This window comes from Vulpes lagopus, chromosome 3 (genome assembly GCF_018345385.1).
Source record: "Vulpes lagopus strain Blue_001 chromosome 3, ASM1834538v1, whole genome shotgun sequence".
NCBI classification, from domain to species: domain Eukaryota; kingdom Metazoa; phylum Chordata; class Mammalia; order Carnivora; family Canidae; genus Vulpes; species Vulpes lagopus.
The window spans coordinates 46,507,439-46,532,905 of NC_054826.1; the positions used below are offsets into that span (position 1 = coordinate 46,507,439).

Below are 25,467 nucleotides of genomic sequence, written 5' to 3' on the forward strand. Positions count from 1 at the left end.
CATGTTATATCTATGGAGTCTGAGCAGATCAGCATGAGGAGGAAGGACAGAGTGGTTGGGAGACCTGCCCACACAGTGTGTTTGGATAAGCAGGATTACTACAGAAACAGAAGAGCTCAAGCTGTGATTCTAATGATTATGGGAAGCCTTTGAAAGACTTTAAGGAAGGGAGTGGTAGAACCCAACTTATTTTAAAAGATCCTCTGGTCTCCCTGTGGAGAGTTGACTTGATGGACTCCACAAGCTGGGAGGCCGCTTCACTATACACCAGGAGCAGCTTGGTCTTTTGGACTCTGGGAGATAAAGTTTCAAAAAAGAGAAATTTATTGTGCCAACAGAATGTGAGCTGCATGAGGGTGGGGACTGCCATCTGTGTAACCATTCCCTATGCCCACATGATGACAATGCATGGCACATAGAAGAGTTTCAATAAATATGTATTAATGCATCCTTGGCCAAAGACTGACTACAGTATGTAGAAAGAGCCTTGATCAGAAGGCCTAAGTTCAAATCCCAAATCTACTATATATATAACAATCTAAGTGACCTTCAGAAAATTACTTAACCCCTCCAAGCCTCATTTTCTTCATCTGTAAAATGGGACAAATGACAGCTACCAAGTTTTGAGAGATGAAAGGAGGGATGTATGGGGAAGTACCTGGCCCATGGTAAAAACGAAGTACTTGTTTTCTTCTTTCTGAAACTGGAACCACAAGCCCATTTGAAGTAATACTCTGGGCAGCAGTGATGATGCTATCAAGGGTAGACCTGCTTTTTAACCTAGTCTTGGCTATCTGAAACCTCCGGTGAACATCTTTGAGTTAAAGATGAATATCTCAATCATTTCTCTAGCTAGTGTTACCCTTTCTTTGTCATGTTGAGAGGGTGTTCATCTGAAAGTGGATGAACTTTGTCAAGCAAAGTTCTCTCCCATCTGTTTCTTGTAGGACTTGGCATCTGGGGCCAGGTTGTACTATTTGCTTTGATACCAAAGGAATCACTAGATTAATGAAAAGAACAATATGGCTAACAAGTGCTTTTAGCCCTTACAGAGACTCATGCCCTTTACATATATCATCTCATGTCATCTTTACTATAGCCTTCTGCAGTGGGTGCCAGGGGTACTCCTTTTGCAGATGGGTTCACTGAGGCTCCATCTCTCAGGTGCTGTAGGTTGTATCAATATCATCATCCCTGCATCTCATCTTTTGGAGGACTTGTCATGTGCTGAACACTTTGCTGGCTCCATTTCACCACATGCCAGTGGAGTGGGTTTAGTATTAGCCCTTGCGTTTAGCACCAAGTGATCATGCAAGTGTTAAAATTACAATAAACCTACATATAAACTAGGCTCACAGAGGTTCTTGAACTCCAGTGAGCGTCAGAATTATCCAGAATGCTTGTGAACACACAGGTTTCTGGGGGCTGATTCTATAGGTCTGGGGGAGGGACAGAGAATTTGCATTTCTAGCAGGTTTCCAGGTGATGCTGATGCTGCTGGTCTGGGGCCACACTTTGAAACCATTGAACTAAGAGGAAGGTGAAGGCAAACTATTCTAAGACAGAATCCATTGCAGACAGCTCCTTTGAGCTGTCAGGTGGATTAAGGGAGGACTTCCAGAGAAGAGGAGAGTCCCTGAAATACACAACCTTCATTAATCTCTAATTCTACTAGGGCACTCAGCTGGGGCGAGTTGTTTGTCTTTCAAAACACAAAAAGGAACCATTTTTTTTTCCAGAGCTGCCCTAAAGTCCTCCTCCTTGCCCTGTCATCAGAAAGAAGATGTGGTCAGCGCCTAGAGAAATCCATCCATTGTCCTTGCTTGGCCAGGATGTTGATTTCAGACTCCGTGCCAGTTAGAAAATTGCAGTGCACAGAATTAAACTGGTTCTGCCACTATCTTCTGCCATCTTCATAGATTATTCACATTACCCAGCATTTAATACGCTTTCCCACTTCAGACCCTCACCATGACTGTTCTTTCCTCCTTATTTACAGCTGTGGAACAACTATTTTCATCTGGCGGTGGCTTTTATCACTCAAGATTCTCTGCAGCTGGAGCAGTTCTCGCACGCCAAATACAACAAAATCCTGAATAAGTAGGTTACATGTCTGGGTCTCCTGGAGTGGGGGTTTCATGAGAATATCTGAGAGGGGGCCTTAAGCAGATGTGTGTTGTTTCTCCCAGGTACGGGGACATGAGACGGCTAATTGGCTTCTCCATCCGTGATATGTGGTACAAGCTGGGTGAGTAGGCACATGCATCCAGAGAGACACATCTGCACACGCCAAGCTCCTTCTTGAAGACCATCTGTTAGAGGGCCACATGGGTTTCAGTGGTGGGAGCTTGAAAAAAACAGTTTATCACTGTGTGTGTCCTGGGTCCTTAATAAGTGCTTGATGAGAGAGCCCATGCCCATGTCCCGTCCCCAAACATCTGTGTGTCTGCTTCAGCTTGGTGCCCCTGAGGGCTTAAGAAGTCCAAGCTCCTTCTTGAAGACCATCTGTTAGAAGGCCACATGGGTTTCAGTGCTGGGAGTTTCAAAAAAACAGTTTATCACTGTGTGTGTCCTGGGTCCTTAATAAGCACTTGATGAGAGTGCCCATCCCCATGTCCCGTCCCCAGACATCTGTGTGTCTCTCTGGATGCAGAGTTTGTGTGTGCCCTCTGACCCTCTGCTGCCAAGTTGCTCTGCCCTGGGCTTGGATGGTGACCCCCTTGAGTGGAGCCACTTACAGGGACTGTGCTTTTTTACTTTTTTTAGGTTGAACCACCTAAATGACCTCTCCTGACTTTGCATCTCACTTCCTCAGCCTTCTTAGTATCTTTTGGTTCTCTTTGGATTTCCTAGACAGCAGTTTCTTGCTCTGTCCAGCAAGGTCCTTTCACTCCAGGGAGGCACAGTGGACAGACTATCCGTCTGTGCTCTGCATTCGCCAGCAGCACCAGACTCGAGTTAAGAGCATATACTGGTACTAGGAAGGCTATGGATTGCTTTACAAAATCAAAGGGAGAGCTGGGAAACCAGGCCCAGAACAGACTACTTCGTACCTGCCTTGGGCCTTGCCCTGTCATTTACAAGCTATCAGGTCCACCAAAGCAGGAAGACTGAGTGACACTGGGCATATAATGGGGAAATAACACCTTCTCCCAGGGTGCTTATGTGTTTCAGAAGAACAAAAACTGGGGGAGTGAAACATGCAGGCCACACTCAAGTCAGGATTTTTTTTTAAAGACTTTAGAGAGAGAGAGAGAGAGAGAGAGGCAGAGACACAGGCAGAGGGAGAAGCAGGTTCCATGCAGGGAGCCTGACGTGGGACTCGATCCTGGGACTCCAAGATCATGCCCTGGGCCAAAGGCAGGCGCTAAACTGCTGAGCCACCCAGGGACCCCCCTCAAGTCAAAATTTTTATCTTTGTTTTCACACTTGCCCCATCAGAACAGAGCCTACTTTTCGTGTTCTGGCTCCTTAATCATTAATACCAGACCTATAATACTAGTGCCTGAAGGGCAGGGCCCAGGTAAGTAATGTAAAAGAGTGAAGGGGCCCGGGTATGTTAAATCCACAGACATCCATAAAGCAGGGTACTGTCAACATCTGGAGTTGGATAAATCTTTGTTGCAGGGGTGCCTTATCTATGTACTACAGGATATTTAATAGCATCCCTGACCTTTACTCGCCAGATGTCAACAGCATCCTCCCTGGTTGTGACAACAAAAAAGTCTCTAGACATTGTTAAATGGTCCTGGGGAGGAGGAGAGAGATGTGCAAAACAACTTCTATTTGAAGACCACTTCTGTATAGAAATACTGTCTCTGCTCTGTTTTTCTAGAAAAACATGCCTTTCTCAGTCTTTTATTTCTTCACTTTGGATAAAGACAGGGATATAAAAAATATTGTATGTGTCATCTAATTACTCTTCAATAGAAAAAAACAAAAAAGCATAGTGCAGTGCAGGTCTACCTGGTAGTTGGCACATGGCCTCAGGGTCAGGAATATGGGAAGAAGTTGCTGGGCTTGGAACAAAGTGAAAATATGCCCCAGCTAAAAGGGACAGTCGCTGTCCTGATCTGGTTGATTGCTGTCCTGTTAGAATACAAGGCTGATAGTGTCTCCTCTTCCAGTTTTTCAAAAGAAGCCAAGAAACACAATTTTTAAGTGTATCTCCAATTTCTGAATATTGATCACTAATTGGAAGTATTCAAAAACATTGAACATGCCCAGTGAAGGACAGGGCCCAGATTCTGTGTGAGTGGGAGTTTGTACTCTTTGCTTTACTACAGCAAAGAAGAGCTACGGCTGTGGTGGGTTTTCTTTCCCACACCTACGCCCCAGGCATTGCCAGGATTGCAAAACAGGGATCTGCGCTTTGTCTCTAATTCTTCCACATAACCTGCTCTTTCCTCAATGTCCTTCATTGCTGTTGTTTTGCACAAAGAAGATTTTATTTAGATATAGATTATGTTTTGGCAGACGTTCCTGCAACTTCCCAATTATGCTGATGAATGAAAAGATGTTACCAAATATTTCACCTGCTTAAAATCACAGAACATCAGACCTGGAAGGGCCCTTTAGAGATCAGATTGTCCAGAAATTTTCAATGTTCATTTTTAGCTGAGGGTCAATAAAAAAGAATCTCATGCTCAATATATAAATTGGTTGAGGGATCCCTGGGTGGCGCAGCGGTTTGGCGCCTGCCTTTGGCCCAGGGCGCGATCCTGGAGACCCAGGATCGAATCCCACATCAGGCTCCCGGTGCATGGAGCCTGCTTCTCCCTCCGCCTGTGTCTCTGCCTCTCTCTCTCTCTCTGTGACTATCATAAATAAAAATAAATAAATAAATAAATAAATTGGTTGAAAGCCAATCTATTCTAATTGAAGTGGGGTGAGGGGCACAGAGCTTTTTATAACAGGCCACCTCTGAACTCCCCATGTAGATCCCTGAGGATTTTCTGGGGAGAAATCCTGAAGCATTTCAGGCAAGTCTAGCCCAACCCACCATTTTACAAATGAGGTAACTGAGACACAGAGAAGTAAAAAGGTATGTAGAAGGTTATATAGTGGGTTAAGAAGCAGATTCAGGGCAGGGACTCTAGCACATCACAGATTCCTTCCTATTTGCAAATGTCTGTAGGATGAATTAATGCAATTAAAAGATGTACTTGTTAGTGTTTCGACTTGCAAGAAAGAGAAACTGTGCCTGCCTTGATCAGAGAAGTTACTTATCAGAAGGGCAAGGAGAACCAGGTTATGAAGAAGAGGGCCAGAGCCACTCTAGGTTCTAGAGCAGATTGCAAAACTGTGCCTTTAGCATGTTCCATTGCTGCATCATCTTGCTTAAAGATCCAATCTTCAGGGGACACTACTTTATTGGCCTTCCTTGGACGACCTCTCCATTCATGGTCCCACCATGCCTACACCCATTGAAAGAAATAGAGTTTCCCAAAGTAAGATGTTTACGGAGTTGTAGAGAGGTCAATGGCACAGATGTCCACTGTATAGAACAAGAAGGATGCTTTTGCAAAGATGGCCACCTCTCGGCCTGGACTTCCAGAAAGAGGAAAGTATATCAGCCTAAAGGGATTTTCCTGTTAGTTATTAGTTACATAGCTGCCTTCTCTTTGCCCTTTTCCTTCAGGAATAAGTGAACAGACTGAGGAGGCAGAATGAATGGGTAATTCCCCACCCTACCTTGTGTTCTACTAGATCCTGGCATTAGCATGCTTTCTCCTAGTGTGCTAATGAGGCTAACCTGCTAATCCAAACCAGGACTAAGCACTGTTATACACTAGAGACCAATGTAGTGAGTAATGATAGGTTTTAAAGTACAATCTATGCAATATCCAAGACCAAGTGAAACTTAGAAGCCATCTGTGGCAGACACAGCTGAAAGCCCACACAATAGCCATTCTTCCCTCCTTCCTGGTTAACTGAATCCTGGTTTATTTTTTCCATGATCACAATTTGCTCAGTTAATAATATCTTGTAGCAGGTGATGACCATATGACCCATCTCTGGCCAGAGAGAATCAGCAGAAACAAACTTGTTGGGGCTTCAGGAAATCCTTTTTGTCCAATTAAAACAAAAGAGAAGGGGACAAATTCAATGAGCACAACACATTTTTTTTTTTAGCCATAGTCCTTCCCCTCCTTCCTTCCTGGAAAACAATAAGATACCTGGAGATACAGTAGCCAGTTTGAAGCTATGAAGATAAGTCATATGCTAAGGATGGAGAAGTAACTCTGGCACCACCATCTTTTGACTTCTTGTTAAGGAAGAAAGTTAAAGCAAAACTTACTCAGTTTAGCCATGATAATCATATTTTTGTTACATCCATAACTGATGTATCATCTAATTCAAACCCCTCCCCCATTTTATAGGTGAGCTCACTGAGGCCCAGGGAGGCATAAGGACATTCAAGGTCAACAACAAATCAGTGACAGCTGAGGTGAAAAAACCTGTCTCTTGACCCCAAGTCCAATGTTCTTACTAATATTTTTTTCAGAATATGCAAATTGTTTTCAAAGAGTGTGAAATAGTGAACTATTTTTCAAAGACTATGGATAATGAGTAAATCATAATGCATGTTAACCTTTTAAATTTTGTTTTAATGCCCAACGCAATCAGGGCATCATCACCATGATCATCAGTATCATCATCTTCTCATCAGGAAAGATGTTAGCAATCCTATGATTATAAGATAGCTAATTCCAAGGAAAGTCTCAGGCTTGAAGATTATTCAACATTCTTAAGAGAAAAGCCTAAACAAATATGTGTGTGTATGTGTCTGTGTGTATATGTGTGTGTGTGTGTGTGTGTGTGTGTGTGTGTGTGTGCTTTTGTGATAGAGGGTACATACAGAAAGGTCTCGATAGAGAGAAGGACCACATTTTGTTGTCAGGACCAGGCCACTAAAGGGTTAATACCTGTGTTTTTGGATCCTGGGACTATGCCAAATGTAATGTACTTTTCCTGATAGTGTAACATCATAACATTTGATTTCTGCTTGGAGTGTAGCAATGCACATTTTGCCAAAATGACTTTGCACTTAACCATTCCACATTCACTTAGGTTAACATCAGGCTGTTGTGTTAACAGTCTTTGTGGGAAAGAAAGACAAATTCTAGCAACTGGCATCATGGCCTTGTATGATGGGAGGTCTCTACTGGCAAATCTGTGAGAGTAACTGGGCCTTTACTCTTTTAGAATCTGTGGAGTACCCAGATCAGCACAGGAAAGGGTAGGAGAGTTGAGGAAGGATAAGGCATGGTTCCTGCCTTGCCAGGAAGAGCCACCATCCATTTCTATAAGTAGAACAAACTAAGAGTTTATTTTTTTTAAGATTTTTATTTATTTATTCATGAGAGACACAGAGAGAGGTCGAGACATGGGCAGAGGAAGAAGCAGGCTTCCCACAGGAAGCTCAATGTGGGACTCAATCCCAGGACTCTGGGATCATGACCTAAGCCAAAAGCAGATACTCAACCACTGAGCCACCCAGGTGCCCCCAAACTAAGAGTTAAAGAATAAATTAAGAGTGTGTTCTTTAATATGAAATGTGTGGTAGAGACTTAAGAGTTCAGGCAAATGTGAGGTAGATGAGGATAATAAAGATAACTCTACTGAGGTAAATGGTTCTTGAATGAGACCCTAGGGTGGTCCATGTCCAGATTGAAAGAAAGACAGGAAAGGATAGATGTTCCAGAAAAGCAACCAGCTTGCACTAAGTATAGCCTCTTAAGATTGGGGAGAAGCTGCTGGCAAGAAATAGGAAATGGGATTAGACATCCATCCATCCATCTATTTGATTATTGATTCATTCAATTTATAACAGGTATTAAGCATTGTGGTAGGCTGAAGAACATTTCCTCAAAGATGTTCATGTCCTAATCCTAGAACCTGTGGGTATATTACCTTACAAAGTGGACTTTTCAGACATAGTTAAGAATCTTGAAGATGGGGCAGCCCCGGTGGCGCAGCGGTTTAGCGCCGCCTGCAGCCCAGGGCGTGATCCTGGAGACCCTGGGTCGAGTCCCACGTCAGGCTCTCTGCATGGAGCCTGCTTCTCCCTCTGCCTGTGTCTCTGCCTCTCTCTCTGTGTCTTTATGAATAAATAAATAAAATCTTAAAAAAAAAAAGGAATCTTGAAGATGGTAAGAGTACCCTGGACTATACAGGTGGACCCACTGCAACTACAGAGTTCTTAGAAGTGAATAAAAGGAGGCAGGGGAGTCAGAGAGGGATTTGAAAGAGATGTACTCCTGGTTTTGAAGGTAGAGGAAGAGACTGGGAGCCAAGGAATGTAGGTGGCCTCTAGAAGCTGCAAAATGGAAGCACATAGTTTTTTCCTAAGACCCTCCAAAAGGAACTCATTCTTGCTTACACCTTGATCTTAGCTCAATGAAACCCATTTCAGACTTCTGACCAGATGTGTAAGATTATAAATTTGTACCATATTAAGCCACTAAGTTTATAATGATTTATAGTAGCAACAACAGGAAACTAATACAAGTACCTTCTACGTGACTGGCATTATGCCTGAGGTTGGGACTACAATTGGAAAAAGATTAGAGATATAGCCCTTGACCTCATGGACTTGCAGTCATTGCACTGAATAGTAACCTACTAATTGCCGAGTTCATTCTTAATGGTCAAAGAGGAGATACCTGTAGAGCAGAAGCTTGTGGCACCCAGAGAATCTATAAAGCACCCCCACTCACTCATGAGTAAGCCCCGGATGGCCTAGATGAGGAAGAGTGAAGAGCCTCACTCCAGAATAGTCCTGTCCTATGGAACTGGAATGTGAGCCACCTGTCTAAAAGCAAATACTCTAATGACCACAGTTTTTTAAAGGTAAAAAGAAATAGTGAAATTAATGTTACAATATATTTTATTTAACCTCCTACTCCAAAATGTTATCATTTCAACATGTAATCAACACAAAATATTATTGAGATAAGTTGTTTTAATTTTTGTTTTCCAGAACTAATTCTTTGAAATCTAGTGGGCTTTTTATACTCACAGCACATCTGAGCTCAAGTGCTCAAAAGACACATGTGGCTGTAGCTTCCATATTGAATAGAATGAGATTGTGGAATGAGTGGGATTTGTTTGTGAGGACAAGTGGGGAGTAGGGTTCAGCATGGAAATGGGGTCAGAGAGGGGGAGGGGAGAGCATGGTGGCCAGAGGAGGACAAGGGTACATATGCAGGTCTGAGGAGGAGGGGCAGTCCAAGGAGGGAAGGCAAGCAGGAAAGAGGAAGAAATTGGGTATGGAGTGGGAGCATTGAACCAAACAGGCCTGCAGAGCTGGGTCCCAAAAGCAATGGAAGCCATTGAAAGATTATCATGAGCTGTGGATCATCATGGTCAGATTGGGGCTTTTCAAACATTTTTGAGGGCAGATTATAAAATATTTAGGTGGGATAGAGAAAGGTCTGGAGGGTCATGAGTGTCAGCTATGGCAGAGAAGATAAATCTGTCCTGAACCCCTCACCATGCTTGCTCTTTACTCTGGAGGTGAACAAATAAACTGACAGGTCAACAAAGTTCCACAAAAAACTCCAGGGAGTTCCATGAGTTGGAACATGTCTTTGCATGTTGCTTTTTCCAGAACCTAGCAGAGGCCGAGCTGATAGTACTCACATCATCATCACCACAATCACCATCAGTACTTACTGAGCCTTTCTAATGAGCCAGACACTCTGTGGAGCCCTTTGTTTATATTAATTCTTCTAAGCTTCTCAAAGATCCTACCAGGCAGGGCTTGTCTTTATCTCCATTTTACAGATGAGATAACAGAGGATCGGGACGTTAAATGACAGGCACAGAGCCACACAGCCATGGAGTGGCGGCAGTGGGACCCAATCCAGGTTGTAGGGCTCAGTGGTTCTAAAGGCCTGGAAGGAATCTGGAGCCGGGCACATGCTGGATGATGCAGAGCAAACAGACTGCCTGTCTCGGAGCAGTGCCAGAAGGGAGCTTCTCCAAGCCTGAGTCAGAGCAGCAGAGATCTATGTTCTTTCCCCCCTCTGGCACCGAATGAGTGATCTTTCTGGATCAGCCCAGCTTTACTTCAGCATCCCCAGGAGGATGCAGAACTCTGAAATCCAGGAGGTCATAACTTGTCCTCATCCCTTTTCATTTCAGAGTGTGCACTCACCTTTGGAGAGCCATATACTCTCTGAAAGAGTGCCCCTTCTGTCCCTATGAGCCTCACAAGGTCAATGACTTGTTCCAGTCCTCTCAAAGGTTCACAGTGGTGGTCTCCTTCCTTCCTCCTTTTCACCCACCTCCCTTCCTCCTCCTTCCTTTTTTGCTAGGTCAAATTTTAGTGGCCTCATGGCCTTTGCATTCAGTCTTACAGTCTCCTCCTGAGAGGTGTGATAGATGAGGCCATTGTACAGATTAGAAACCCAGGCCAGAGAACACACAGGACTCCTTTCCACCCACATGCCGAAGCTCTTCTCTGCACTCTCATTACCACCAGAGCCTTTCCCAGAGCCTATATAATTTGGCATTTGGATTTATCCTGCTGGCTTATTGGCACTTTAAAAGCCTTTTTTAATTGGTATCTGTTCTCAGTGAGATTCAGCCTCCATTATATGAAAAAAGATCCTCTTACTGATGCCTTGCCTTGCCTTTTTTTTTTTTTTTTTGAATACAGCAGCAGGTGTGTCTCTTGAATGAGGATTTTCCCCCCAAATACGTTTGCATTCAATTAGCTACAAATATGTTCTCTCTGTGTGCATGCACACGTGTCTATGTATACAAAGACACACAAACATGCACATTCAGATTATTTGAACACAAAATCCAAGGAGCTGAAATTCCATTTTTGATGTAAATGAACACAATTTCTTCATGGAGCACTATAAAGGGCATTCAGCTCACACTGTATTTAGAGATCAGCATCTCTCTCCATTTTCCCTATCCTTCCAAACATCTCTTCAACTGACTGCAAAGAATGCAGGTCAAAAGTATCCTAAGAAATCCCTGGTCTACAGCATGTCCGCTCTTTATTTTAAACCTTTAAATATATCCTTATCATACCCAATGCCCTCCAGTATTCTAAAGGCCTTTGTTGCATAAGCAATTTCCCCATCCCATGGTGGCTTATCTGACAGTTTCCATTTACTTTCTACTTATTATTGCACTTGACTTTGAATTTTAAAACCCCACTGTGGGTTTAAAGGATCTTGAAGGACGAAATCAAAAACCTAGATTAGCAATTACTATAAACCTGCTAGAAAGTACAATTTTTTTTCTTTTCTATTTGGGCCAAAGTGAAGACTTGAAACTCAAGTGTAATCCAAATGCAACATATAATGAAGCGGATATCCTGGAAAAGTGTCTTTATATTTTACTCAACTCTCTGCCTGACTTCACCACTTCATTCTCACTAACTGAGGATAGTCCAAGGATGATGCCTTTTTTATCTGAATTCTGGGGAAATACTTGAACATTAAGGCTCATTTAGGCTGAATGAAAATTCATTTTCTTGCTGCTTTCCCTTTTGGCTCCTTTTCTGAGCTTTAATTGAAAGCAACAGTGCCAGGCTGTATGCCATGCCACCTGAGTTTCTGCACCCCCAGGAACTTTCTGCCCCAGGTTAAGACCCCTAGTGTTTGCCCTGATGATGGAAAATCCCCTGATGGGCTTCTTGGGCTCTGAGACTCAGAAGAAAGAGGCAGCTGCTGATGGAACAGCTGGGCACCAGCTTCAATGTTAAGGTTGTGTGGATATGCTTGCCCTTGCTCCCCAGGAAGTCCCTACAACTCCTAAGTGACTCTCTTCATGCTTCTTCTCTGTGACATCTCCTGTGTGTATTCTCAAGGGTCTGCTTAGCTCTGCTCAACAAGGCTGCCCTTAATGGTTTATTCTGGTAAAACATCAGAACAGTAATAGCTAACGCCATGTGCCAAGCACCATCCTGGGTGCTTTGTAAGTAATAATCCATTTATTCTCCACAATGACCCTATCAAGTAAATACTATTATTCTTTCATGTTGCAGATGAGGACGCTGAGGCCCCAGGTGGTAAGATCAACTTGTCCAACATCACATAGCTTGTTGATGAAGTCAGTTTACAAATTCAGGCCATCTAGCTCCAGGATCAATGCCCTTAACCACTGGACCACACTACTCATGCCCCTGGGTGCTGCTGATTCTTCCAGGCTCTGTGCTTTGGAAGTACATGCAGGTGTATTTTCACATGATCTTCTCAACATGTGGGTATTGCTACTGCATTTTTATAAGGTGCATATCCAAGTCATATAGCTAGTGAGTGTAGGAGCCAGACAAATTTGTTTCTTCATTCAACAGACATTTATTGAACATCTAAATGTCTTATACTCAGTGCCACAGATACAAAGGGAGAACAGATATTGTTGTCTCAGATTCTCGTGAAATAGGGGAGGCAGACATTTATCATATTATTCCACAAATAAAGCCATCATTGCAAAGTTGGGTGAGAAGGCACAACACAAGAAACCAGTGCAGGGCTTATGGTATCTCTGGGGATGGGGGGCATGTGTTGGGGGATATTCTTAACATATCCCCTAGGACCCATCCAGGAGAATCCAGGTGATAATGGGAGTATTGGAGCACAGACAGGAAAAAAAAAGTATCAACAAAGGAGCAGTGTGTGCATAGGCCTGGCAGTGGAGGACACAAAGTGAGTTTGTGACACAGGAAGCAGTCCAGCTTAGCTAGAATGCCAAGAGCCAGGGGAGGTTCATGGGAATGCCTCACCATTCCACTCATTATTCCATTGGCCATACTTTTCCTCAAGGGGAGGGTCATGAGAATGCCTCACTATTCCACTGACCCTACTGTTATAGCAGATTCTTAGCAGCAGATTTTGCTTTTCTTGTTGCATGGAACAGTTGCTAAAAGCATGTTCTCCAGTCTCAGAAACATGGTTTGTGACACGGACAGGCATAATTTCAAATATCCCTGTGATTTGCTCTCACTAACATATTCTATTGGGGCTCCATTTACTGAGGAGATGGTGCAGGTGAAAATCCTTGTAAACAGTGATGTGCTTTAAACACACTCATGTTATTATCCTTAATAACAGCTCATTCTGGATGATGCATGCTCCTCTTACAGGAGTTAATGTATGTAAAGTGTTCAAAATGGTGCCTGGCTCCCGTAAACAACTATCTAAGTGTTAACTATTGTTTCTACTGTTCTGCCTCCCTTTTTTTTCTTTCCCCAGGCTTGGTCTGAAGAGGATCTGTGCATCACGAAAACTGTTTTATGTGTCTATGTGCCTCTTCTCTTACAGGCCAGAACAAAATCTGCTTCATCCCAGGCATGGTGGGACCTATATTAGAGATGACACTTATCCCTGAGGCTGAGCTCCGGAAAGCCACCATACCAATCTTCTTCGACATGATGCTATGTGAATATCAAAGGAGTGGGGATTTCAAAAAGGTATGCCATCCTCCCTAATCCCCAGCCCATTTCCTCATAATGATATCCTCGTTCCATCTGCCTGGGCTTCATTCAGGGCCTTGACAGTAGGATAGGGACATTATTCATGTGCCCTGGCAGATCAGATTTGGTCACTACTTTATCATGCTTTCCTGCCCAAAGCCAAGATTCAAATGCACTTTCTTGCTGTGTATCAGCGTGGTCCCCTTCTCAAGAGTACAAGTACCCTACTTCCCTACTTAAGGTTCCCTCAAGGTGTGTCCAAAGAGCACAGCCCTCCTGCCTGCCCCCATCTTGCACCCGCCCCTATCCAGCACTTTCTCCTCTGGGACAACTTGGGAGATCTGTATTGTCTAGAAAGAGCTGATCCTCCCAGGGGTCATACTCAGCCATGAGTCAAAACTGACAGCGTATGGCATCAGAGGTTTGTTGCCCAGGAGAGGCCTGTGGAGCTGCCATGGCAGTAGGGGGCTTTCCCTAGCATGGAGGGAGTGAGCAACTTGTGTGAAATGCAAGTGTCTCTGGCCAAGTATTTTCACTGAAAAGTCCTGTCAAACTTGAATAATGAGGACCACTTTCTGGGTCCAGTCACTGTAGTTGCTTCTAACAGTGCAATAAGCACCTGTTCACACAATAGATTCCTGTCAGTGGTCAGTAGTTTTGCCCAGTTCAGGAAGGCTGATGTTTAAGTCTTCCTTAGCAGTTCCCTTAGATCTTGATCCCCTGTCCTCTCCACCACACCTTCTCACCTGGTTTTACCCCACTTTCTCCTCCACCAGCATTTCTGCCTCTCATTCTAGACCATCTCCTGCCACCAAACAATTTCCCTTAATATAGGTACTTAAAAGGCAGCAGATTCCAAACTGCCTTTCCTTAAAATCCTTATAGATCTTACCCCTCTCTTGCTTATTGGTTCTCTTATCCTCACCCAGTAACATCCAAACTCTTCCGCCCGCATTCAGGGCCTTCCTCGCTCTGGCCTTCGGTCAGCCTTTCCGACCATTGTCCCTACCTCTTTTCCCACCTCACCTGTTCTCCAGCTACTCCCACAGGTCACCTGAATTGGGTTGCCTCCTCCATGCATTTCTCCTTCCTGCTACTACCCTGCCCTCTTCACAGTCCTGCCTGCCAACACTTCAACTCCTACTGATCCTGCAAAGTCCATTGCAGTACTATGTCCATTAGAAGACCTTTTCCCTCGATTCCTATGACACTTTATCTCTCTGAGGCATGATAATTATATAATGCTTTGCATTATACTCATTTCTGAGTTTTCTCTGCATCTTCCTCATTCCTATCTAATAAAACTAAAACTGATGATGATGATGATGATGATGATGACAGAAATGGCTGCCATGAACACTTACTATGTGTCGAGTATAAGTACTTTCCCTATATTAGTTCATGTGGTCTTGTTTATTGCAACCCTTAAAGTTAGGTAGTACTATCATACACACTTTGAAGATAAAAATACTGACTCCTAGAGAAGTGAAGTCACTTGCCCAAAGTCACATGTCAACAAAGAGGTGGGGCAGAGACTGCAACATACAAGTCATTACAGTCCCCAAACCATGTTGTACCCACTGCATTATCCAGTTCCTGGTCGTGTCACAGTAAATGTTGGCTGAGTGAAAGAATGAGTGGCATCCTCCCCAGCAATGGTTTCTCAAAACATGTTCCACGAAGCATTAATCCAAAACAGAAAGAGAGTTTCAATAAATACCTTTGGAAACCACTGCATATGATAACCCCTCTTGAAGATTTCCAGTACACATTAACATAGTCAAAGTACTGAGGCATTCCACTCTAAACAGACTCGCTCAATTTCTCTCAATTTCTCAAACTTATTTGTGCAAAAATTATCAATTGGATGTGTCATTCTGCCAATCACTTTAGAAAACATTGTTCTAAGGGGAAAAGACACTACAGGTGACTTATAATGGTTCAATTTACAATATTTTGACTCTACGATGGTGTGAAGTAATACACATTCAGTAGAAAACTTACTTCAAATTTTGAATTTTTATCTTTTCCCGGGCTGGTAGTATGCAGTAGATTCTCTATTGTGATTCTCAGCAGCAGTCAGCCACAGCTCCCAGTCAGCCACATGATCATGAGGGTAAACAATTGATATAATTAGAGCCATTCTATGCCCATACTCTCAGTTTCAGTATAATATTTAGTAAATTACATGATCTAATCAACATTTTATTATAAAATAGGTTTTTGCCTTAGATGATTTTACCCAACCAAGGCAATATAAGTGTCTGGCTAAGCTATGATGTTCAATAGGTTAGGGATATTAAATGTGGTATTATGCTGAGTGAAATAAGTCAATCGGAGAAGGACAAACATTGTATGGTCTCATTCATTTGGGGAATATAAATAATAGTGAAAGGGAATAGAAGGGAAGGGAGAAGAAAGGGGTAGGAAATATCAGAAAGGGAGACAGAACATGAAGACTCCTAACTCTGGGAAACGAACTAGGGGTGGTGGAAGGGAGGAGGGTGGGGGGTGGGGGTGAATGGGTGATGGGCACTGAGGGGGGCACTTGGCGGGATGAGCACTGGGTGTTATTCTGTATGATGGCAAATTGAACACCAATAAAAAATAAATTTATTATTAAAAAAATAAATAAATGTGTTTTCAACTTAACTGTATTTTCAACTTGCAGTGTATTTATCAGGACAGAATCCCATTATAAGCTAAGGGAGATCTGTAGTTTGCTCTGATGATACCAGTGTAAGAGGGTACTCTCCTGCCTAGGGATTAATTAGCAGGAGCTGTCTAGTTTCATAAAGGCAAGTGACCAGCTGTCCCCTCGGCAAAAAGCCTGAAAAGAAATCAGGTCGAGGAGGTCAGATAGAGGAAGATACCATATATAACCAGTTGGGATCAGGGGGAGTGAAACCCTGGAGTGGGTATTTAAAGGCAGTTTGCAATCTGCTACCTTTTAAGGGGGAAGTGAAGTGTGTGAAGCTTGGGAACATGTAGACAGCACACAATGTGAGATGAAGGGCATCATACTTACCCTCAGGTCAGCATTCCCTCCAGAGGTATGCACCAGCTGGCTCAGAAAATGTCTTGGGAGCAGGTGTGCAAAGTGAACACTACAAGTACCTGATAGTATGCTATATTTAAAAAAATAAGCAAGACCTTCATTTCTGGACTATGACCTTATAGTTGTGTTTGGTGGCCTCATGTGTTTAGTGGCTTTCTGAGGCTTGCCTGAGTGTGATTTTTTTTTTTTTTTGCCTTAAAGAATTTCTTTACTGTGGCATCCCCATGACATCCACCTACCTGTTTTCCGTGAATGGGGGTCATCCTTGGACTCTTTGCTCCAAGCTGTGTCCATCATAATAATGTTGCCCAATTGCTTCTCTTAATTTCTCCCTTATCAAAAGAGATAGGACAATCAAGCTGACTAATGGGCAGCTTCCCATCAAAAAACCAGCTGGTGTGCTTGGTGGGAGCTCAGCTGTGGAATAAGCAGATCCAGGCATGTCTCCTTGATTCAGAGTAAGCAGCCCTGGAAGATGTCCCCAGGAAAGGAGGAAGCCAGTCCTTCATAAACCCCAAGAAGTTCTGATGGCCACATCCAGAGCAAACCCCAGAACTGAGTCTGAAATCCAGGAGGAATTGTGTGCAAACTAGCATTACGGAATAATGCTAAAATTATCAAGAACCACGTGCCTATGATGACAGTCTTCCCTTCCTAAAATTTGAGTTTCTTAAAGTAAATAGCAAAACAAGAGTAAAAGTTAGCAGGACACTTGTTCCCAGTCAAGCCCCCTGGCCTGGTACCCAATATCTTGCAGTTCTCTTGATGCCCTGCCTTTGCCCAGGCTCTTCCTTTGATTTCTTCACCTGAAGAGATTCTACTCATCCTTCAGCTGAGGCTTCATGTTTTGAGACAGCCCTGTGTGCTTCCTGAGGCAGTCAGTGGTTCATATGCATGCAAAAGACTGATTTGCTCAGCAGGATGTGAAGAGGCTGAAACTAAGACAGGAAGGGGTTAGACCCTGATGGACTTAAGCAGTGTGGGTGTGAGGAAAAGGAGGCTCTGTGGGCAATCTCTCTTTCTGCACTGAGTTTCTTCTGCAACCTCATTGCCAGATTTCCCTGTCTTCTCCTCTAGCCCAAATTAGATAGCTGATGCATTTGGCTGATAACCTTCAGCCCACATGAGTGTAGCACTTCACCCAACACCCTTCTCAGGGGTTTCTGTCCTATGCCTGAACCTGGGTGTCCCATCCCTGGTACACTCCATGATGCCGTTGGTGGGGCTATGGCCATGGCAGTTTCTGCAACAGGAGCATTGGGTTGCCACATTGTAGCTGGCATGGCTGTGCCTGGTCCGGGTGAAATGCATCTTGTCCTGCATGAGACTCAGGCATATCATTTGTTCCATATTGCATGATGATCTACTCATAGATCTATCTTTATCCCAAGACTGGGAGCTCTTTTAGGGCTGAAGATTGTCTCTCATTCCTGAACTTCTAGCACCAATCAAGTGCCTGTCATAAATGTGGTAGGTACCATGCCAATGTTCCCAGGATGAATGGAGGCATTTAGACCCACATCCTATCACATTTCAGAGGAAAGGCCTTGACATGGGGAAGAACATTCCAGTGAATATTTTCATAATGTAGGATAATGAGGGTAACTGACTATTGCTTAAGTGACTCCCCAGAGGTTGGGTAGACCAGCTGTCTTCCTGACCAATTCTTTGTGGAAGGAGGGGTTTCAAGGTTTATAGGTGAAGTTGGTGGAAAGGCGTGGGAGTCCTGGGGCATAGAGACTGAGGAGAGTGGTTACCTATGGTATAGATCGGTAGAACATGTCTGTAGAATGATCAGCCAGAGGGTCTGAGCTGCAGTAGGCAGGAGATTCCAGAGAAAAATCCCTCTTTCAAAGATGGAAGAGGTAATAGGATTTGATAGCAGCACCTAGAACAGCAGCTAGAATACAGCATGAAGTCAGTAATTGCTTGGTGAATGAATTAATGGACAGAGGTATTAGTTTAGGAGATCCCACTGAAACTGAGTCTTGGCATGGAATAAGGTGGTGATTTAAATGGCTTAGAACATAATGTGGAAAAGAGCAATCAATCAATAAATGTATACTGGACACCTACTATATTGTGGACCATGTGCTTTGGAGTCAGATAGGCTTGCTGCTTATGAGCTGAATAAATTTGGGTAAGTTATTTACCCTCCTTCAGCCCCAGTTTCTTTATCTGTAAAATGAATATCATAATACCATAATAGGTTCCCAAACCTGAGCTCCACCTGGGAATAATCTGGAGCAGACAGGGACATGATTACTCAAAGAAAATTAGGAAGCTGCCCTGACTCCCCTCTCACATGACATTATCTTTTCCAGCTTCCCCCTCCACCAAGTCTGTTTACATCTGCCCCCAGACAACCAGCATTTCATTAACAAAGGAGGCCACAGGCTGACTTACTTGTGCCAGTTCCATCTATGCTATCTCTCTGCCATCCTGGCCTTTCACACAATCTCTGCCCCTCCCATACAAAGTCAAAGTCAGCACCATACATTTGAAGAAGACCTCTTGTCTCCTAAATGTCACACTTCCACGGGATTCTAGGCAAGTCAATAATGAAAATAGCCAAGATGTTCTCAAGCAGTCAGGAGAGGCAGCAGGAGAGATGCAGGGAAGGCATGATGGGAACGTGAAACCTGCAGGAGTCACTCTGCTAGAAGAAGGAGGCCGACCCAGGAGGGCTGGACTCCTAGAGTTCACTTCCTTTTCCCTGACTAGGGCTTCTCAAGATTCATATTGGGCCTCTGTAGCATTGACTTCTGTGAACGTAGCCTGCAGATGCTCCTTAAGGAATATTCGCCTTACAGGGATGGTGGGAGGAGTCAACAATGTCATACAGTTGTGTCGCGGTGGATGGAAATAGCACTGAGTTGGAGAAGCCAGAAGCTCTGCACAGTGGCATGGCATAGTGTATGTTTAAGAACAAACACTGGGCCCTTGGGCCTACTCTGCTCAAGTCCATCCATCCTTTGAAACTCAAGACAAAGGTTCCACTTTGCCTCAGTTTCCTTCTTTATAAAATAGGAATGATGCTATCCATCTCCCTTGGTGCTTGTAAAGACTAAGTGAGATTGCAGTGCTATTGACAATAACAATGTCAACAATATCATGATGCTAATTGCTAACAATTATTGGGCACTTATTATGTGCCAAGTGCCATGCTAAGCCTTTCACGTGTTTTCCCATTAACTTCTCCCAGCACCACTCTAAGCAGGCACTGTTTTAATTCTCCATTCAATAGATGAGAAAATTCAGCCCCCAAAAGCTTATTAACTTGCCCAAGGTCACGGAGTGTGGAAAAAAGTCAAAGCAAGACTCAAACTAAGTCTCTTAGATCCCAAAAGCTGTGGTCATAGCCACTCCTGAGCATGGTGCCTCTGCTGGGGAGCAAAACGGGCCATGGTCTGCTCTGGGATGTGCCTGACTGAGACCCTCACTGTCTGACCTGCCCTGGAAGGCTCAGGCATGATATTTCATCATCCAGCTCTGCACAACCTCCTGGCACCCTGTAATTTCCTTCCCTGAAGGCTCTTTTGTGACCCTGTGACAAGTGCTTATTTACCCCATGCACTTCTCTGCTCTAAAGGAAAGCTCATCGCATGAGGAGGAATCATGCCAACATTTACCACTGAACAACTCAGACAAGAAAAAAAGCTGTTTTTTCTTCTTCCCCAGAGCTGCTTTCCGGTAACACTCAGCAGTAATAGCAATAACATTAGCAGTAATCATAAACAGATGAGCAAACCTGATGTATACGTGGGTTTATGCTCTCCCCTGGTGCACTATATATAATATCTCCTCCAGTCCTTCTAACTACCCCTTGCAGTTGGTACAACTATTATATTGATAGACCAAATCTGTTCTGCTGCCTGTTTTTGTAAGTAAAGTTTTATTGGAATACAGCCATGATGATTTGTCTATGTATTACTATGTTTGCTTTTGTGTTACAGTAGCAGAGCTGAGTATTTGTGGCAAAGATTATCTAATATGCAAAGCCTAAAATATTTACAATCTGGCCCTTTATAGAGTACATTTGCTGGCCCTGGTATAAACTCTGAAACAGGATTAGAAAGACCTACTAGCTTTCCCTAGATGGTGGAGGGAATGGAGCAGACATGTAAAGTCAGACAGTCTAACGTCAAAGTCCATACCTGTAGTCCTTCAGCTGTATTTCTTCCTGTCCTAGGCTTGCTCAGTACACATGTCTAATCATGATAGCCCCAACCCTTGACTCCAGATGATATCTGATGCATATGAGGTGCTTACTACAATATGTCATATGAAGTCCACGATTCATGTGCAGACTAGTAGCCCAGACCCTTATCAGATTGGCCCCCATCTAGGTCTCCATTCTAATTTTTTTTCCTTCCTCGATTTCTTGAACTCTACTCCTGCTGAACTGCTCTCCTCATTTATTTCTACGTTGCTACCTCTGCCCTTCGCTCACTCCATGCCTCCTACCTAGAATGCCATTCCTTTTCATATTTATCACAGTCTTACCCATCTTCCAGGTTTTGTATATCTCCTTCTGTAAATCTTCTCCATCTATGGAAACTCACAGGCAATCTTCTTATTTGTGCTGTATCAGCACAAGCTTCTGGTCCTTTCCTTTGGCCCTCAGCACACAAAAGTGAGGGCACAATGGCACCACAGATGTGAGCTGAGGGAACAGTAAATCCAGCCCCTCCCTTTTATCACCTGAAAACTCCAACCAACCAGACTGGGCTTGATCCTTTGTGCACTGGAAAGAGCTTGCCAAGAGGTCTCTGCCATTCATCTGAGACATTAGACAAGCCACTTAAATTCTACTTCTTCATGTGTAATAATACCTAACACTTACTTCAGTGATGCCAATCTGGGGCTAGCTGCTTTTCATGCATTTTCTTTTTTTAAATTTTCTTTTCTTTTTTTTAATTTAAATTCAATTGCTTTTCATGCATTTTCACATTTAAAAGTAATCCTCTTTGAGGTTCCTGGCTCAGTCAGTTAAGCATCCAACTCTTGATTTTTGCTTTTCATGGTCTTAGAGTCATGAGATCAAGCCCCACATCAGGCTCCATTCTGAGTGTGGAGGCTGCTTGATATTCTCTCTATATATATCTCTCTCCCTTTTTCCCTTTCTCTTCCCTTCCCCCTCCTGCTTATGTATGGTCTCTCTTTATCTTTTAAAAAAAAGTGATCCTCTAAATATGATCTCCAGGCTTCATGGAGATATTTTAAGGACTGAGGGTAGAGAAGTTGGGTGAGGAACCAGGAGTACCCACCCAAAGACTGCTTTGGCCTTGATGACCTTTGCTAAGGGCCTTCTTCCCTTTTCCAGGGGCTAGTTTCTTATTTAATGGTAAATAAGGAGAAATGCATTGCATGATGTGAATGGACTTATCAAGGCATGTTATTAGAGCAATATAAACTGTTTTTGCATTTTAGCCATGAAAAGGGATCCAGTATGGCCCTTCAAAATATTGAATAAACCATGAACTGAAGTGGGTGAGATGCCTCTTGATTGTAAAAGTAAGGAGATAGAACAGTCCCTGTCTTCACCCTAACAAGATTTAGTGGGACTGTGGGTACGTGCTCACCTTCAGGTCACTTATCTAGTCTGATCTCTGACCATTACAGGTGTCTCCAGTCTTTACTTTCTGAGGCATCAGCTCATATAAATAGGAGAGTTTCAAGTATGGATGGGCTAAGGGGGCTCAGTCTTTCTCCATCTCCTCCTTTCTGCTTTCCTCCTTATTGGTGTCATTCCCAGGCAGGCTTTTGCATTATGGTCATCTCCAGCAGCCAAAAGTATGGAGAAAGGAATGCCAGAGAGGCAGAAGTGGTAGTTGTCTATGACAACATGCCATTCTCTCACATACCTCCATGTCTTTGCACACACTGTGCCCTCCACTCAATGTGACCTTTCCCTTAACTCATTCACTCTCTCCTTCTACTCCCTCCCTCCTTTTCTTTCCAGTGCTTACCAACTACTTTTCTTCCCTGTACTTTGGCAATTCTCCAAAGAGAAGCATAGTATTGTGTCCCGTGTGTGCTCCCCCTTCCTGGCAGTGACCCTGGGAAATGATAGGCGGTCCCTAAAGTTTTGGTTAATATAACAAATTGACTAATTTCAACATTCAGCCTTCTAACATTGTTATTATTGATTTCCATTTCTTCAGTTTGAAAATGAAATCATCCTCAAGCTGGACCATGAGGTGGAAGGGGGCAGAGGAGATGAGCAATACATGCAGCTGCTGGAGTCGATGTAAGTTCAGTGCCCCCTATGCTGGAGGAGCAAGGGAGGTCTGCTGGAGGGTTCAGAACCTCAGGGCCTTCAGAGGCTCTCTTCTCCCCTGGAGATCCATCTGGTGGCTCCTGGTATTGGAGAAATTCCATGTTTGAAAGAAACCTCAGATCTCTCTCCCTCTAGAGTGGCTGTTTCTTTGATATTGATGGAATGGGACAGATAAAAAGAAACTCTGCTGTGTTAGGAAGAAGGAAAAAATCCACTAAAATGTTCATTTTTGTCCTCTCTTTGCTGTGGAATAATTCTTGCTAGTTTTTCCTTTTTTTTTCTCTTTTAATCTTAGACAGATGTTGATCACAGCCAACATATAGGGAGCACATGCAGCACATGGATGCTATGCTAAATGCTCTCTATGCACTGCCCCATTTCGTTGCATTTACTCTCTGATCCCCATGTCACAGAGCTGGCCCCTGAGGCTCACAGGAGGTTCTTGTCTGAGGACACTGGAACAAGCTAGTTGGGTGGACAAGCTGGGACCCGGTTCTGCCTGACTGTAAGGCACAATGGTCAGCAGTGAACTTAGGGGTCAGGATGCTGTTTGGTTTTAACGTCTTATTGGCATATAATTTATATACTGTACAGATCACTAAAAGTATACAATTCAATGGTTTTTAACATATGTGCAGAGCTATATAATCATGACCAGTCAGTTTTAGAACATTTCCTGAAAGAAACCCCATATCCTTTAGCCATAATCCTGCCTACTTTCTGTCCCTGTGAGATTTGTCTATTCTACACATTTCATATAATTGGAATCAATACATGGTCCTTAGTGCCTGGCTTCTTATTCATAGCATGTTTTCAAGGGTCATCCATGCTGTAGCAGGTGTCAGCCCTCATTCATTCTTGTTGCTGACTCATATTTCACTGTTTAGATACACCCTATTTTGTTTATTCATTTACCAATTAATGGACATTTAGGCTGTTTCTACTTTTTCACTATTAGGAATGATGCTATGGGGGTCCATGTGCACATTTTTGTGTAGACATATGCTTACAGTTCTCTAGAGTGTAAACTAAGGAATGGAATTGCTGGATCATTTGGTAACTCTGTTTGGCCTTTTGAAGAACTGTGAGACTGTTTTCCAAAGTTCTGGACATTCCTACCAGCAGTGTATGAGAGTTCCAGTTTCTCCACATTCTCCCCAATGCTTGTTGATATCTGTCTCACTAATTAGAGCCATCCTCATAGCTGTGAAAATGATATCATTGCCATTTTGATTTGCATTTTCTTGATGGCTAATGATGTTGAGCTTTTTTTTTTCTTGTGCATATTGGCCAATTGTATATATTTGGAGAAAGATACTGGGTTTTAAACCCTGATTCCACCACCTAGCATCTACTTAACTTTGGGCCAATCACACACCTTTAGCTTTTAGTTTGTATCTCCATCTGTAGAATGGGAATATAAACCTATAGTTATTTTGAAGACTGAATAACTCTAAGGCAACTGGCACACAGCAGGTAAAAGCTTAGTTACTGTACTTTTTAAAAAATACCTGACTCCCAGTTTCTGTGTCCGTGTCAATTGTCTCCTTTCCCCCAGAAGGACCTTTCCCAAAGTTCAGGAATTTGGCTCAGACATTCCAATTTTTTTCCTAGTTGTATATTCTCTGATTTGTATGATTCTCTGATATAACTCTGATTTTGGATTCTTTTCCCAATCCTTTTTTAATATTTTAACTTCAACAACAAAAGCAACCTAAGAACCTTGCTCTAACACTCACTGTGACCCTCCTTACCCTGTTCAGTAGGTAGAACAGATTCCTAGGTGGTACCATCTTGGCGGCCCTGAACCCCTTCTGTTACTGTACACAGCCCTCACTAACCACATGGAAGGCAAACATAGCTCAGCCGGAAGGAAAGCCCCTTGGGTAGGTATCGAGACTAACTGTCCAGGGGAAAAAAAGTGACATTTTGCCTAAGTCAATGTTTATTTTAAAGTCCTAAAAAGGAAAATCTAAATATTGATCATAAATGAAACCATTTACAGTGCTGGCAATTTCCATTTTTATAAGCGGATGGGGCTCTGTGGCAGTCTTCAGATGATCAGCAGGATTTCAAAATCCTTCCTGGATGATTATTTATAAAAGGATCCTTAGAGGTTGAGGAAATTAAAAGCAGCTCGTTATTTTTGCTCTTGAGAGAGAGGTGTGAATGATTTCTACAAAACTAATCAAACCCAACCAGAGGAGTCAAGGTCCCATTAGATTGTCTGAGGGACAGGTCACTGCTTCTTCCTTTGAACCTTCCAAGCCTCAGTTTCCTTATCTGCAAATTGGGGATGAAAATACTGTCCAACTCTTATAGTTTTTGTTTATAATACACAGAGAAATCATATAAAGTACTTGGTACAATTTCTGATAACTAGTAAATAGTATGGAAATATTAGCTATTATTATTGTTGTTGTTGTTGTTGTTGTTCTCCAGGTAGATACTAATGTGGTTATTTGAAGCCATGAGCCTATGTTTCATTTCTCCTCCAGGCTGGTCATCCTCATTTCCCCCAGCCTTACTTCTCAGCCCTTCATTCAGGGCTTCCACTGGTATGTAGGGCCCGCTCTGGGCAAACACAGTCCTGTGGGTACACAGGTTAGCAATATGATGGTGCCTTTGTGACTAGAGCAAGGCTTCTCTTCCTGTGGCAGCTGTAACCCTGCATTAGGGCAT

At 43.2% G+C, this 25,467-nt stretch overlaps 1 protein-coding gene across 1 annotated transcript in view; it reads left to right on the plus strand.

The window, feature by feature from the left end:
- Window positions 1–25,467, plus strand: part of DOCK2 (dedicator of cytokinesis 2) — a 398,532-nt gene that overhangs the window by 328,329 nt on the left and 44,736 nt on the right. The window contains exons 31-34 of the mRNA XM_041750396.1: window positions 2,000–2,100; window positions 2,190–2,248; window positions 13,293–13,441; window positions 22,670–22,755. Coding sequence (XP_041606330.1) covers window positions 2,000–2,100; window positions 2,190–2,248; window positions 13,293–13,441; window positions 22,670–22,755 — 395 coding nt within the window. The remainder of the gene's footprint in view (window positions 1–1,999; window positions 2,101–2,189; window positions 2,249–13,292; window positions 13,442–22,669; window positions 22,756–25,467) is intronic.